Consider the following 15,363-nt stretch of genomic DNA (forward strand, 5'->3'; position numbering starts at 1 on the left):
CTTTAAGCTAGTGTGTTCCAAAAAAATTACAAAATGCGCAGAAAACTTATCGGACCCATTTAAGTTCTGCACAGAATGCTGTATTTTAAAGCGATATGGAGGAGATGAGGAGGAGAAACGGTTAGAGATAAGGAGGAAACTTCGGCTTTACCGAGGTCAATGGCTCTGGGGTGCGTTTCCCAAAAGCATCGTTAGCCAACTATGGTTGTAAGTTCTGTCGTTATCGGCATAGTTCGAGTCTTTGTTTCCCGAAACTATCGTTCTAACGAACATTCGCAAACAGCAACGCAAAGTTGTGTGGTTGGAACGACAGATTTCGACTTGTGGTTAGCAGCATATTTTCTTGTTTGCAAGACATGTGGACTTAATAAATCCTTGTCTTGAGCAAAATGACAATCTTGAGCTGACATTCATTACAATCTATATATTTTATTTAGAATATGTACAAATGTCATTACGTCTTTAGTTTGTCAAGAGATTTAAAGCACCGTTTTTGAAGAGTGCGCATGTGCGAACGTGCTCTACCACGTAAGAACGAGACTATGATTGAATCTGGAAATAAAGCAAAATAACTGAGAAAGATGAGAAATAATCCTCAGATGCCATGTTCGTAATTTATAGCAAAATATCTAGCATTAATTCAATCTCAAACAGATTCATTAAAGAAATTATTACTCCACCACCTGCTTGACATCATTACCAACGTGGTTGAATAACCAATTTGCGACAATACAGTTTCGGGAAACAGTCGTGACTAGCTAGTTGGTTTCTTCAACGATGCTTCGTACTATGGTAGTGAACCAGCGCGTTACGTCTCTGTACGGGAAACACACCCCAGGTTGAGCTGTGATATTAACTAAAAGCTATTGGCTATTTTAAAAAGGGGAGGAGCTGTTCGATATGTCAGTGCTGTCTTCCTGTTTTAGTGGAAATTACGTCAACACACTGAATAATGCTGCGCGTTTTAAGGCACTTCTGTGGGCCTTTAAGGTGAGGTCACAAAATTTCAGCAAAGTTTTGCAGTCAAATTTTTTCCCCATTGTTAATAGTGTAACAATGCATGATTCACAGCTCACACAGAAGTCACTTTCAAAACGAGCAGCTTTCTGTTAGTCAAAAGCAAATCATGTGATCAACTTGAACTTATTGCGAAATCTGTGTGGGGAAATTTTCCGCTCTCATGCAAAACTCCCAATCACACACATTTCTATTGAAACGACTTGGTTTCACCTGTGAAATTCCTCTGAGTAATGGTGAATGTGACCGGTGCATTTTAAAACTGGTGCATCTCTACAAATGCCCAAGCAACTGCCCTGTCAACCACTTTATTCACTCCATGGCCAAACACAGACATGGACATTTTCTTCAGATTTTTTTTTTTTAGCTTAACCTAAAATCGTAATACTTAAACCAATAATTAAGTAATTTGAGTTGGTGTCTTACCTGCTGTCGTGGCTGTAGATCTGTACTGGCACTGTGGAGGGCTGGGTGGGCGGGTTCTGTTGGGTCACTGAGCTGGGATGATTGGCTGGGCTGGTTTGATTGACAGGGCTTGGTTGTGCTTCTGAACTAGGCTGCGTTATGGGACTGGGTTGAGGTGCAGAGTTGGTGTGAGGGTTGGAGTTGGGTAGAGGGGCAGCACCAGTCTGGTTCACAGTGCTGGCTTGGCAAACTGGACTGGGCTGGGCCATAGGGCTCTGCTTCTCTGAGCTGCCTGCAGAAGGAGTGCTGTTCGTCTCTGAAAAATGGAGAAAAGACAAAAATCTAAGCTTCTTTTTGGTACACATCTTCTAAAATGGCAGTTTAAGCGTTGCATTAGTACCCAAAATTAATTATGCCCCTTGATAGCACTTTTTTGTTGTTGTTAGCACTAATAAATTAACGGTGCAAACACACCCAGACAAACTGTGAATGCAGAAAAGATGGAAAACTGAGTGTTAGGTCATGGAGTATATGCCAGTCTACAATAATCTGGCATACTTTACTAATCTGTACAGTTTAAAAAATATGGGCCTATTTATACTTGGCCCCTTCATGCATTTTCAAGAAATTGTGAATTGATCGTGAAAAGACCAGGTGTAAATGCCCCCCCCCAAAACTCATTCGAGATAGATAGCAATCCAATCATTCAAACCACTTCAGGAGGTGGTTTGAGACGCATTTCATATTCAACTGGACAAGTATAAATGCATCTGGTCGTTGTAGCCATGTGAAGCCACGAATATGGCCCGCTGTATATGAATATCACTTCAACAAGCTGAAGCGCAAACTGCCGCAAATGAAACTGAAAGTGGTGAGATTAAATTCTCCTACCAGTGCTGACGCCGCTCTCTCTCCTATTGCGGTCTTTGATCTTGAAATCAGCTGATGATAAATAAAATGCAACACATCTGTTGCTTTCGGTGACATTGAATTTGCATACAGTAGCACAGAAATTGAAGATTGGATTAATATTTGTGTTTCGGAGACACATTTATGTGGACATGTTCAAATGGAACAGTGACCAGTGTAAATAGGCCCCATAATAATTCTAATTTACATAGAAAGGAAAGAATGACAGTGTGTTGTTAAACTGGATTTCTGGTGGTTGGTGATTTTTTTTTTGTGTGCAACCATTTATTGAATTTGGCCATTAAAAGGGCAAACATTTATATTCTGTTGTCATTTACTCACCCTCATACCACTACAAACCTGACTTTTTTTGTGATTAAATTATGATAGAATTTTCCTTTTTGGCTGAACTCTACCTAAGATCGAATTTATATTTGTGTTTCAGAGACACATTTAATTTCTGTATAAAAGTATGTTTGCACATGTCATTCGGCTATCAATATTAGCTATTTATTATGTTGTAAATATTATTTGGATATTAATTGTTATGTTATTTTTAAAACCTTTTTGCTTATTTATTTCAGCACTGACATTTCAGTCACAATCTCATGAACCTCCTGCATTTTATCACAAAATACCATTCAGAAAAAAACAGTAATAACATCCAATCACATTTCAACTTCTAAAAACACTTAAATTATGTATGAAAAGACCTGTAAAAGTATAGTTAGATTAAAATAATTGTCATTATAAACATGACAGCTACAGTGTGAAATTTCTGCAGCACTAGGCACATGGCAAAAATAATGTCCCCCCTCAACCATTGGTTGAGCCAGTTGACATGACAGAGCAATGTTCAGGAAGTCGACCTACAAAGTCACATTAGTAGCAGAATTAGAGTTCACAGATGTACACTCACCCTCCTGAGGGATGATCCTGAGTGTGACAGTGAGTCCAGCGTCCTTGATCAGTTTGACGATGTCTGCGTGCGGCATGTTGACAATAGACTGATGGTTGACGGCCAGTATACGATCTCCAACCTTGAGCTTCCCACAGTGGTCTGCTGGACTTCCCTCAATGATGCGACCAATCTTATGAGGCACGGCTGATAACACACACGCACAAATACTTTTTACGTAATACATTGAGAGAGCTCTTTTTCTGCTCTCTGTCCTCTCCTGTTAGTGGAGCTGTTTTTATATACGAGAGTGGGCGCTGCATTAGAACATTTTAACTAGCTTCTTCAGCCCTCAAATAGAAGTGCATCCATTATTAATACATAGGTTTATGAGGACATGCTGCACTTTTAAAATCACTATGACCCCTATGAATCAGCCAGCCAGAGTGAGCTATTACAGTAAAGGAATGTCCCAGATAGAAAATAAGTTTTAGTGTACAAAGTGTACAAAACAATCATTCCTTACCAGCAGCAGCCGCGGTTTCGGGCCTGTTCAGTGAACTGATAATAACGAATCCAAACCCTTCGCTCTCCTTGCGCTGAATGGTGACATCGCTAGGCTGAAGATTCTGATTGGTTACTGCGTCTGGTGGGGAGGAGCCTGTGGTGGATGGGGCGGAGTTTTGTGTGGGGGCGGAGTTGTTACAAAACATTCTGGAGGTTAAGTCACTCCTGGGGGAACTGTGCTGGGTAGATCCAGGACTGCGGCCGTTCTCTGGAAAGGGTTCCCCTGAAGATACCAGATCGAGAGAGAAAGTACAATAAATACACTTTTCAACAAACATTTCCACTGACTTGGAATTTTCATTTAATTTCCCTTTATCATCTGTGGTCATGAAGTCATTTGAAAGAGTGGTGTTAGCCCACCTAAAGGACATTACTGGACCCTTGCTGGACCCCCTGCAGTTTGCTTATCGAGCAAACAGGTCTGTGGAAGATGGGACTGCACTACATCCAGCAATATCTGGACAAACTAGGAACTTATGTGAGGATCCCGTTTGTGAACATTCCGAACCTCCTCCTGTCCAAATTAACCCAGCTCTCTGTTCCCTCCTCCATCTGTCAGTTGATCACCAACTTCCTGACAGACCGGCAGCAGCTAGTGAGGCTGGGAACATTTTCATCCAACACCCGCACGATCAGCACTTGCGCCCCCCAGGGTTACGTCCTCTCCCCACTACTCTCTTTGCTCTACACCAATGACTGCTCCTGTTTGCAGACAACACCAGACTCATCGGCCTCATCCAGGACACTCAAAACAGTGGAGATGATAGTGGACTTCAGGAGGAACACCCCAGCACTCCCGCCACTCACCATCATGAACAGCACTGTTAAAACAGTGGAGTCATTCAGGTTCCTGGGCATTACCATCTCTCAGGACCTGAAGTGGGACAATCACATTGACTCCATTGTGAAAAAGGCCCAGCAGAGGTTGTACTTCCTTCGCCAGCTGAAGTTCAACCTGCCACATTAGCTGCTGATTCAGTTCTACTCTGCAGTCATTGAGTCTGTCCTCTGCACTTCAATAACTGTCTGGTTCAGCTCAGCTACCAAATCAGACCTGAGAAGACTACAGTGGATAGTCCGGACCGCTGAGAGAATCATCTGTACAACCCTCCCCCACTCTCCAAGAACTGTACTCATCCAGAGTGAGTAAAAGGGCAGGTAAAATCACTCTGGATTCCTCACATTCAGGCCACTTCGTCTTTGAACTGTTTCCGCACTGTTGTAGCACTGAGCACCAGAACAGAAAAGTTTCTTTCCTCAGGCAATCTTCCTCATGAACAGTTAAATGCCCCCACCACTGACAATAGACATGAGCAATTTTTATGCTTATATATTATTTAGCATAAATATTCTATTTTGTATATTGTGTATTTTTATTCACTTATATTACTCCATTTTTATTATTTGTGTTTTGTCGCTGTCATTCTGTCTGTGCTGTGGAAGCTTCTATCACAATTCCTCATACATGTAAACATACTTGGCGATAAAACTCATTCTGATTCTGATTCATCAGACTTAAATGGGAAATATTATGGTTAAGAGGAATAAGGTTCTCTCAAATACTTGATTCTCATTGGTTAATTGTTTGCATTGAGCAGTTGAATATCTCTATATTATGGCCACTAAAATGTATATTTCACAAGTTCACAAGAGTTTCTGGTCAAAGCAAGATAATTATAATTATATCTTTTTGAACTGGGAAGAAGGGTTTGAGTTGTAAAAATTACATTATTTTTACATAGCACACTACCATTCAAAAGTTTGGGGTGAGTAAGATATTTTTGGAAAGAAATTCTGCAATATTTTATTCTGCAAGGATTAATAAAAAATGGTAGCAAAGACATGTATAATGTTACAAAAGATTCAATTTCAAATAAATGCTGTTCTTTATATTCATCAGAGAATCTTGATCAAATATTCCACAACAAATTAATAATCACAACTGTTTTCAACATTAATAATAATAAATGTTACAATATGTTATAAATATAAGAAATGCATATTAGAATGGGATTCACAGGAATTAGACTTAGTACAATAAAATAGAAAACAGTTTTTAAAACTTCAAAATATTACTGTTTTTACCGTATTTTAGATCAATAATGCAGCTTTGGTGAGCATAAGAAACGTCTTTCAAAAACTGACTCAATTACTTTTCCACGATTTTCTATCAGTTTTCCTTGATTTTTTCTCTCTCTAACAGTTACATTAAAAACATTACATATGATTTTTAGATTTAGAAACAGGTCTCAACAACAATTAATACAAGTGTGCGAGAACGAGAGAAAGAGAGGTGCTATAGTTTGGCTAAAGCTGGTCTGAAGTCCCTCTGCGATCAAACAGTAAGCTTAAAAAAGCCAGAAGCCAGACATTTCCCAACCGCTCCACTGAGATGCAAGGGTGGGAGAAACGATTGTCCAGGGAAGATAAGAATGAGAGGATGAGTCAGACAGCGAGAAGGATGAGGGAGGCAGCGATTGAAAGGGCACACAATCTGAGCCTCAGCTACACCAAGAATTATTAGACAGGGAGGACGAGAGAGAGAGAGAGAGAGAGAGAGAGAGAGAGAGAGAGAGAGAGAGAGAGAGAGAGAGAGAGAGAGAGAGAGAGAGAGAGAGAGAGGATGAGAGAGAGAGAGAGAGAGAGAGAGAATAAATAGAGGACACATAATAAGCCGCAGAGGAACAGTATAACAGAACCTGCTTCATTACCTCCATTACCTTCTTCACATAATATATACTTCACAACAACCTATAATTGCTGTAACTGTCAGGAAATAACAAGCTTTTGCCTTTAAAGATATTTTATTCCATTTCTGGCAGTTTTATGTCCCAAGGGTTTATTTAAAAAAAAATTATATATATATAAAATTTTTTTCTTTTGATATATGAAGGTCACATTAAATCTGTGTTGAAAACTTTGCATCATGCCATCATAATTTTTTCAGCATTTTTTCAATGTACAGATTGTATTGCTTTAATCATGTCCTTGACCCAGACTATTATCTTAAACTATGAATATCCATTTTGAAATATTATTACGTTTAAAACTATGATAATCTAAAAAAGAGAGTGAAATAAACATGAACCATTTCAATATTTATTGTGAGACAATGATTTACTTCTTGCAAAAATGATGAACATTCCACCACAACAAACAATTTCGCCTCTAATAAAGTTAATCTTTCATACAGGGTTCCCACACCTCGGTTAACTTCAAATTCAAGGACCTTTCGAGGACTTTCCAGGTCCAATACCCTCAAATTCAAGGACTTAATGCGGGGACACACTTATTGTGTCCAACAACAAACGTTGAGGTTCCATCGTAATAGTTTCGTGCGCGCGTGAACGTTATGGCAACTTAAAACACAAAGTATCTCACGCGGAAAACACTTACGTAACGCGTAAATGCGCGTAACTAAAGTAAATCAAGCAAGCTAGTGCGCATAGGCCACGAAGTGTTGGCGAAATAACACATTAGCGGACCAGAGGGAATAATATGGAATTTTATCTAGAAAACTTGTTGCACAAAATAAATTCGAGCACTTTTAAAGGACCTGTATCTGTGTGTGTTTATTCTCAAAAACTTTCCAGGGCCTTGAATTTTTCTTTTCAGATTCACAAACTTTCAAGGATTTCAAGGACCCGTGGGAACCCTGTTCATAATAAAAAATCAAATGTTAGTACTTGTTTACCATGGCGAAAACAGTGAATTGCATGCTTGAGATGAAATATGAAACATGTGATGGCGAAGAAGGTAAATATAACTTGTTAACAGAGTATTTTGAATTTGTGTAATTTCCAGTGGAGCTGTAATGATTATTATATTGTTTAACTGTGTAAATTTAGGATACATAAAATGGTAGCCTTAGCAAGACAAAAGATGTGGTTATTTTACATGTCATTTCCAACACAGAATGCTATTAAACACAATACATGATTTGATATTGGGTGGAAATACCATGTACGTTCAATAAATGTACGTTCACTGTTGGACATTGCTAGTAGACATTCTCACCTGTGGGCTGAACTCTCCGCCGTACAGTGAGTTTAACCTGGCCGGTCCGGGCCGCCCCATGCATGAGGTCAATGACGTAACGGTGGGGTTTTCCGGCCACAGGGATCCCATCGACTGACATCAGCTCGTCTCCTGGCCGGAGACGCCCGTCTTTATCTGCTGGGCTCTTCTCGATGATTGCACCAATCAGGATCTGCGCAGGCACAGCACGGTTACTATTGTCTCTCTTTCAGCTTTGTATGGAAACGAAAGCGGATGAACAGACATGTTATCATGTTAGCCAATGGCAGTGAACTCTGTTTTAGGAAGCGTGTGCGTTAGTTCTAAAGTACGAGCCTTCTCCTGAGCCTCCGGACTCACAGGCTGTCCTGGTTCCTCTCCGCCCAGGATCCTGAAGCCGAAACCGGACTTCTGTCTGCGCAGGTGCACCTCCACCTCCTGGAACTCTGATGCTGACATCGAAGAGAGACACTCATTTATCAATTTCTCCAGATTATTCTCATCCTTCAAGTGTAATTTACTGTTCTAGCTGACATTTAAGACCCCCATTACTGTTCAGTGAGTACTTAATTTGTAAATTCATTCGTTTTATGTTCCTGAACCTGTATTGGCAGGTTCATTCTCAAGGCAGAGAATGACAAGTGACTAAAATTAAATTCCAGGAATCTCCAGGTACTGTTTCACAGAGGTCACAATAACTGGATATGAAAAAAATATATTTCAGAGTTTTTATTAATACTGAGATATTATTATCAGCCATTATACAATATATATAAAATCTTTTTTTGTCAAGTTTTTTTTTTAAAACAGTGTTTTGCTGTAATGATATAGTCTACATGTCATCATGTTTTAAATATCATATGATTTTAGGTGACAAAAATAATATTTATTTGATGATACTAAATTTTGTGTTTTATTTTCATCTTTTTATGAAACATGTCTTTAAAATTTAGTCTAAATGTCATCATGTATTATATCATATGATTTTAGGTGACAAAAATATTATTTATTTGATTTTATAGAAATATAATTGTAACAGACCAAACTTATATTTTTATTTATACCAAATATTCAAAAGAAGGACACAATAACAGGATGTGAAAATGTGAAACTTTGAAACTTTATTTAGTTAACATGTAAAGCTATTTCAGAGCAAATGCAAAAATACTGAGATCATATTTTCTGTCTTTTTACAATATATATCAAATATCGTAAATAGAGTATTGATTTTAAAACAGAAGTGACAGTTTTTGTCTTTTGATGGAAAATTTCCTGGGCTGCGTTTCCCAAAACCTTCTTAACGCTACGTCGTTCTTAAGTTACACCTTAAGCTGTACCTTATCGATAATACGTGTTTCCCGAAACATTCTTAGTTAAGTATACCTTCTGTAAGTCATACGTTCGGAAGGTTGGTGTGGACCACTCTTAGCTTTACCTTATCACTGTTGCAGGTCTATATGAAAAAAATTCTGAAGTTTTAATACACCCAGACAGTGTTCAGTTAGACTAATTCAAGTGTTTTCATGCAAAGAATAAAATTGTCATTACACTGATTGTTGTTAGATTTTTAATTATATTATCCAAAGGTACATCAGCTGGCAAACCATTAAAGGCTTAATAGTCGCAGTATATAACTGCGAATGATTGTGGTGGGGAGTTTGCTCAAACTATGGCAGCGATACAGCGAATAGTTGTTGCTAAAAGAGTGCTTTCAAAGGCCAGTGATAGTCAGTTAAGTCCTATTTGTATGCTAATTGTTTCTCATGGGCTCGTCCGGTATTTTAAACATTTACAGGGGTAAGTCTGTGATTTTATTGCGTCTGAATCCATAATGTCAGTGTTTTTTCTCACCCAACCTGCGTAAAAATCCCTGGCCAAATTATACCTACTGTTTTTTGACAAACAGGTCGTGTGGTCATTTGGTGTCTGAATCCACATCTCTGAGTTTACAAGAAGAGATTCAAAATTCACTGTTTAAATCCTTTTGATCACTGCCGAGCACCGTACGAAAGAGGTTCACTTTTATAACTGAAATGCTGGAAAGTATTTATAAGAACAATGTTTCGTCGCAGCTCCACCTCAGCGAACAAAAATGGGAAAGAGAAGAAAGCAGGTAAACATTTGAAATGGTTATTATGGCAGCAATATATGATACAATTTTAAAATATGTAGGCCTGGCTATTATAGTTTGGATTATTTTTTATACAATCCCATGAGTCCAAATAAATGCAAATTCAACTCTGAAGTGCTTCTTTTATAAAGAACACCGCTTTCTCACATAATGCATTGAAACAGCCCCTTGCACGAGAGAATAAATTATTCTCGATCCATCGATATCAACAGATTCAGCACCGTCGCCACGGACAGCACCGGGTAACGTCGCACGTAAGAAGGTATATCTTAAGCAACTTCCTAAGGTACGGTTCGGGGAACACGCCTAGAAATGGTATACCTTTAGTTAAGTTATACCTTAAAGGCGGCCGCACACCGGACGCGCAGCTCAGCGCCGCGCCGCGCCACGTCTAGGACAACTGTCACCTGAAAATCCGATAACATCAGCAATTTTCTGATTTCTGTAAATAAATATAAAACTAAATGTATATTGCAGCACAGGGTGAGGTCCGTATATACATTAACTACGATTTGAGACACATACATGTAAATTTAATATAAAACTATGTAAATGGCGCTCTGTGGCGCGGCAGGATTTTGAACACGGTCCTGAGCCGCCGTGGACAGACGCCGAAAGGCGGCGCCGGTGTGTGTACTCTCATAGAGAATAGTGTGTTCGAATTTAAAAGACGTGGCGCTGCGCGGCGCGCCGCCGAGCTGCGCGTCCGGTGTGCGACCCCCTTAAGAGTCTTCGTACCGCGCTAAGAGACAACGTTATCGGGAAACGCAGCACTTACAATTTTTTAGGTTGGGGTTAGTCATATTTTTTTATTAAATGGCATATGATTTTAGGCGACATTAATCACAGTTTATTTGAGGATACAAAAAAAAAAGGTCAAATTACAGAGGGAAAAACTGGTAACACTTTACAATAGGGTCTCATTTGTAAACATTAGTTGATGTATTAATTAACATGAACTAACAATGAGCAATACAATTGTCACAGTATTGATTAATCTGTGTTAGTGTTAGTTAATTAAAATCCAGCTGTTCATTGCTTGTTCACGTTAGTTCACAGTGCACGAACTAATGTTGACAAATACAACCTTTGATTTTAATAATGTATTAGTAAATGTTGAAATTAATATTAACTAAGATGAATTCATTCTGTAGAAGTATTGTTCATTCTTAGTTCATGTTAACTAAGGTAATTAACTAATGTTGACATATAAACCGTATAGTAAAGTGTTACCAAAAAACTTTACTTAACATTCAAAAAATGTACAGAGGTCACTGGATATATATATAAAAAATGAATTTCAGACTTTATGCAGAACTCTTTCTGTCAGACTGTTTCTGTTTTGGGTGCTGATATATTTACTCACCGGAGAGGTCAGCTGGGATGGCTGCTCGAGGAAGCCCTGGCTCTAAGAAAGGGAGAGATACAAGAACAGCCCATAAATCAATGCTTATATAAACATACACACCTGGAATATACTAACGACAATATATGCATAACCTGTCTCACTGCAAAAATAATGCCCAATGACTACAGAGCAATGAAGATATTATACAGTGCCCCAAGTACTTTCACAACTTTAATCAAATGTTGTTCTTTTTTTTAGTGGATGTATGAAGTCAGTTCTTGATTTTATACAGTATGTCAAACAGAAGTTCATCCTCTGTTTTAGAGCAGCAGGAACTGAGATCAGCATGAGCGGCGCATTTCTGCCTGCAAACTTAGACACGGCCATGCTGTATGTATTTCACATTTAAAATAGGTTCCAGATGGAGCTCGAGCCTTATTCTGATTCTGAGAGGGAGTCAGATCTTCAACTGCATCATTCCTGCAACCTCATCTGCCTCTCTGCTAGAGCTGGTTGATATGTACAACCTCTATGCTGGTGATATTAAACCAACATATTGGTTTTGTGATGATTTACATGCTTTTCATTTGACTGTAGCAGTAGGCTGGTTTTATGTTTTGAGCCCTCTTGTCTTATTTCATGAGTATATTTAGCGCATCTAATTTAAATCAATTGCATTAGAGTTTGATTCATTAACGCAAATTACCTCTTTTGAAAAGAATCAGCTCAGAATTAAATTACTTCTTTGTGTTCATGGAGGTCTTTGAGTGACATTTTGCATGCTTTAAAATGTTTTGATGTTGCTGTCTGTTATTTATTGTTAAATTAGTGCGTTTGAAAAGATTAAATATTCTCATTTGTGATCATTAAGAGCAGCATGATAAACATGCATTGAATAGATTAACTTTTTTATTATTGCTCTCATTTCAGAGCAAATACATAAAAACTGAAATATTATGTGAAATGATATGTCAAATATTGTTCAATGAGGTGCTGATTTAAATTTTTTGTTGCTGTTGTTTTTGAAGAGATAAAATGTCCTAAAATTCTGTCTAAATTTCATCATGTCATATTTTTACATTAAATGACATGCCATATGATTTTAGGTGATGAAAATAACATCTATACAATGATAAGTGAAAAAAACTCCAACTGCAGCAGACCACACTTTACCAAATATTAAACATAAATAAATAAAAATATTAAGATTTATTCATTTAAACATATATCAAAGATCACATAAGATATGCTATGCATTAAACAGAATGTGTGTCCTTTATAGCTCCTGTACACTATAAAAAATGTATGATTAATAAGTTATGACAACATGTTTTTATATAGCTTTAACTTTTTAAACTAAGTTTTACAAGATTCAACTAATTTTTAAAGTCAGTTTAATGTAATTTAAGTTGAAATGACTTAAACACCCAAGTTGATTGTACTTAAAAATTTAAGGCAGCAACTTTTTTTTTTTTACAGTGTAGTACTTGAAAATGAGTAAGATTGAAAGAATCTGAAAAACAGCCATCTATTCGTCAAATGGACATCTTTACATCATCTTTGCATCATCAAGTGCACATTCAAAAAGCTATAAAAAACATTAACAGTCTTATGACTGAACGTACTGAAACATTGCCACTGTCAATTTAGAAAGAAGTGTAATTTCTCAAAATGAGGCTGTTTAAAACATCTTGCTCATAAAATAAAATGAGGCTCACAGAAAAATATACAAAATGTAATCAACCTTCAGGAAGCAAGCATACTTACCTGGAAGAGAAACTGAACGGTTTGCGCACAGCATATCTAATATCTATATCATCAGCATATCTGCAATAGATGCTAAAGTGTCTTCGATATAATAAGATCTATAACTATAAAGCAGAAACCTCGTATAATTCTATGGAGGATCCTTGTGCATGACAAGATAAGGACATTATCAAACAACAACAACTCACTATATTAACCAACATCTCCATTGCCATTTGCCAAGCTGTCATTGCCAGCTGTGAATACTAAAGAGAACACGATATACAACATAAAGGAGGAGGTATAGAATAGGAAACAGTAATGAGGGAGAGCACACCAACTCCCTGCTGATTTAATACCATAGAAAGTACAGTATAGCAGTTCAACTTTATGCAAATGCACAGTGAAAGGATGAAGTGACCAGTAATAGGAGAGAATATATAGCAGTTGAATATATATGCATGTAACAACAAAACGACATGTTGACCTCTACTTATTTAATTGCTGTCAGTCTAAACACACTACAACATCAACTCTATTGACAGTTCAGATGCATTTGTTCACTATGCAGGCAATTTCATTCATTTATATTCATATTTGTACGAATGAAAGTATTTAAAACTATTGTTGAATTAAACATATGCTACTACTTAAAATGCTATGAATGTTGGTTCACAGGGGGACCTCGAAAAGTTCAGAAAGCCTGTATGTGTGATAATGTCTCTAAATTTGGTTAAGAAAGTACCTGCATTAATAATGTAAAGTGTTAGATAATGTTGAAATCACTAAGTCAACGGAAGTTCTCCCAGACTCCAGAGCAGCTCTGCGGATTTCATTCCAAATGATATTGTCATTCCAAATAGACAAGACACGATAACCTCAAAACACTTACCATGGAGGATAAGATGGGCTGTAAGTTACAACAATGAAAAGGTATTTTGTGAGTCTGAGAGAGAGTATAATAACCTAATCACCAAAATGTATTGTCACTCATCCCAGCCTCAGAAAAACATACCATAGACAAGATAGCTTTAATCGCTACGCTAGCTATTTTAGAGCATTGTGCTTCATTAGGACACAGTGCTACACTTTTTTGTTTGTTTTGTTGGAAGAACAGCAGAAAATGTATAAGCACAACATTAATTCCATATGTTTGGTGTGTATGCGCATGTGTGCAAATTTCAGAGTGGAAAAACACAGTAGGTAAACAGCACAGATTAGCAGCAGGCTAAGTAGACATCAATAGCTTTAGGTGCTAGCAAGATGTTGCTTCAGTTACTTACGCCTATTCTCATAGATAGCCCTGGACTTCTCATACAGGTCATAGGGGTCAGGTTTGGTCATGTCAAACTCTGGACCTGAAGGCCAGTGCAGATATGGAGTGCTGTGAGGGAGAGCATGGATAGAAAGACTGGTTGTGGGACTGCTGTGAGGATCCCAATGTTCCAAGACCTGCAAATACACCGGCATTCAGTAAAGCACCCAATCATCTCCCAGCGCTGAGTTTATTAAAATGCTAAACTGAGTAAGCAAACTTTCGGCTGGAATTTCACTGGCCGTGGGATAGGAAGGTGTTTAACAATGAACTCGCTTTTGCGGCGATTAGTTTTTAAATGAAGTGTACACACAATGCATGGCAAGTTAGTTCTAGCTCAGCAAAATAAGGCGGCATCAAGGGCTCATCAAGGACGCTGATGCGTTTCTCTATTGCTGACGATACTGAATGTAATCTTTGTGTTTTCTCATGCTAATGCAGCTGTGGGTGAAACGCTCCCAAACCACTTCACTGCACCGGGCTCTCGCACACGACACTCAAAATTAGGTTATGCAAACAGAATGCACAAAGAACAGCAAGCAGACATAGAAGTCTGTTTTCACACAAGATTCGATTGCTTGGCCTGAACTCAAGTTCAATTCCACCCCCCCGTCCTGCTAGTCAGTTTGTGCTTTTGTACGTTTGTGTCATTAAGGTGAGTATCGCTGTTAGGGATGGGAATGATAAAGGATATATTGATACTGGTTCTGAATCAGCTTCTTAATGGTTTCATTCATGATTCTTATATATATATATATATATATATATATATATATATATATATATATATATATATATATATATATATAATAAAAAATCCCATTACCAAATTATGAGATATCAATATTAAAAAAAATAATAATAATTTCCCCCAAAACAGTTTACACAGATGTTTTAATGACTTTAACAATTTTTTTTAATTCAATAACTGTCTGTAACTATATACTGAACAACAATTTTAGTTAAGTAAATCCTACTTCATTTTCTCATTTAACTTCCCGTGGGGTCGT

The 15,363-nt window shown here is 37.7% G+C and overlaps 1 protein-coding gene across 9 annotated transcripts in view; it reads right to left on the bottom strand.

The window, feature by feature from the left end:
• The window catches only part of magi2a (membrane associated guanylate kinase, WW and PDZ domain containing 2a), a 246,271-nt gene that overhangs the window by 16,191 nt on the left and 214,717 nt on the right, over positions 1–15,363 (bottom strand). For 5 of the 9 annotated variants that reach the window (XM_082168178.1, XM_082168177.1, XM_082168184.1 and 2 more), the window contains 7 exons: positions 14,322–14,490; positions 11,311–11,352; positions 8,150–8,265; positions 7,814–8,006; positions 3,756–4,019; positions 3,251–3,436; positions 1,444–1,738 (listed from right to left, as the gene is read on the bottom strand). In XM_082168178.1, coding sequence (XP_082024304.1) covers positions 1,444–1,738; positions 3,251–3,436; positions 3,756–4,019; positions 7,814–8,006; positions 8,150–8,265; positions 11,311–11,352; positions 14,322–14,490 — 1,265 coding nt within the window. The remainder of the gene's footprint in view (positions 1–1,443; positions 1,739–3,250; positions 3,437–3,755; positions 4,020–7,813; positions 8,007–8,149; positions 8,266–11,310; positions 11,353–14,321; positions 14,491–15,363) is intronic. The other 4 variants (XM_082168179.1, XM_082168183.1, XM_082168181.1 and 1 more) reach the window with 3 other exon arrangements.

This window comes from Leuciscus leuciscus (assembly GCF_965113295.1).
Source record: "Leuciscus leuciscus genome assembly, chromosome: 4".
Taxonomy (NCBI): Eukaryota; Metazoa; Chordata; class Actinopteri; order Cypriniformes; family Leuciscidae; genus Leuciscus; species Leuciscus leuciscus.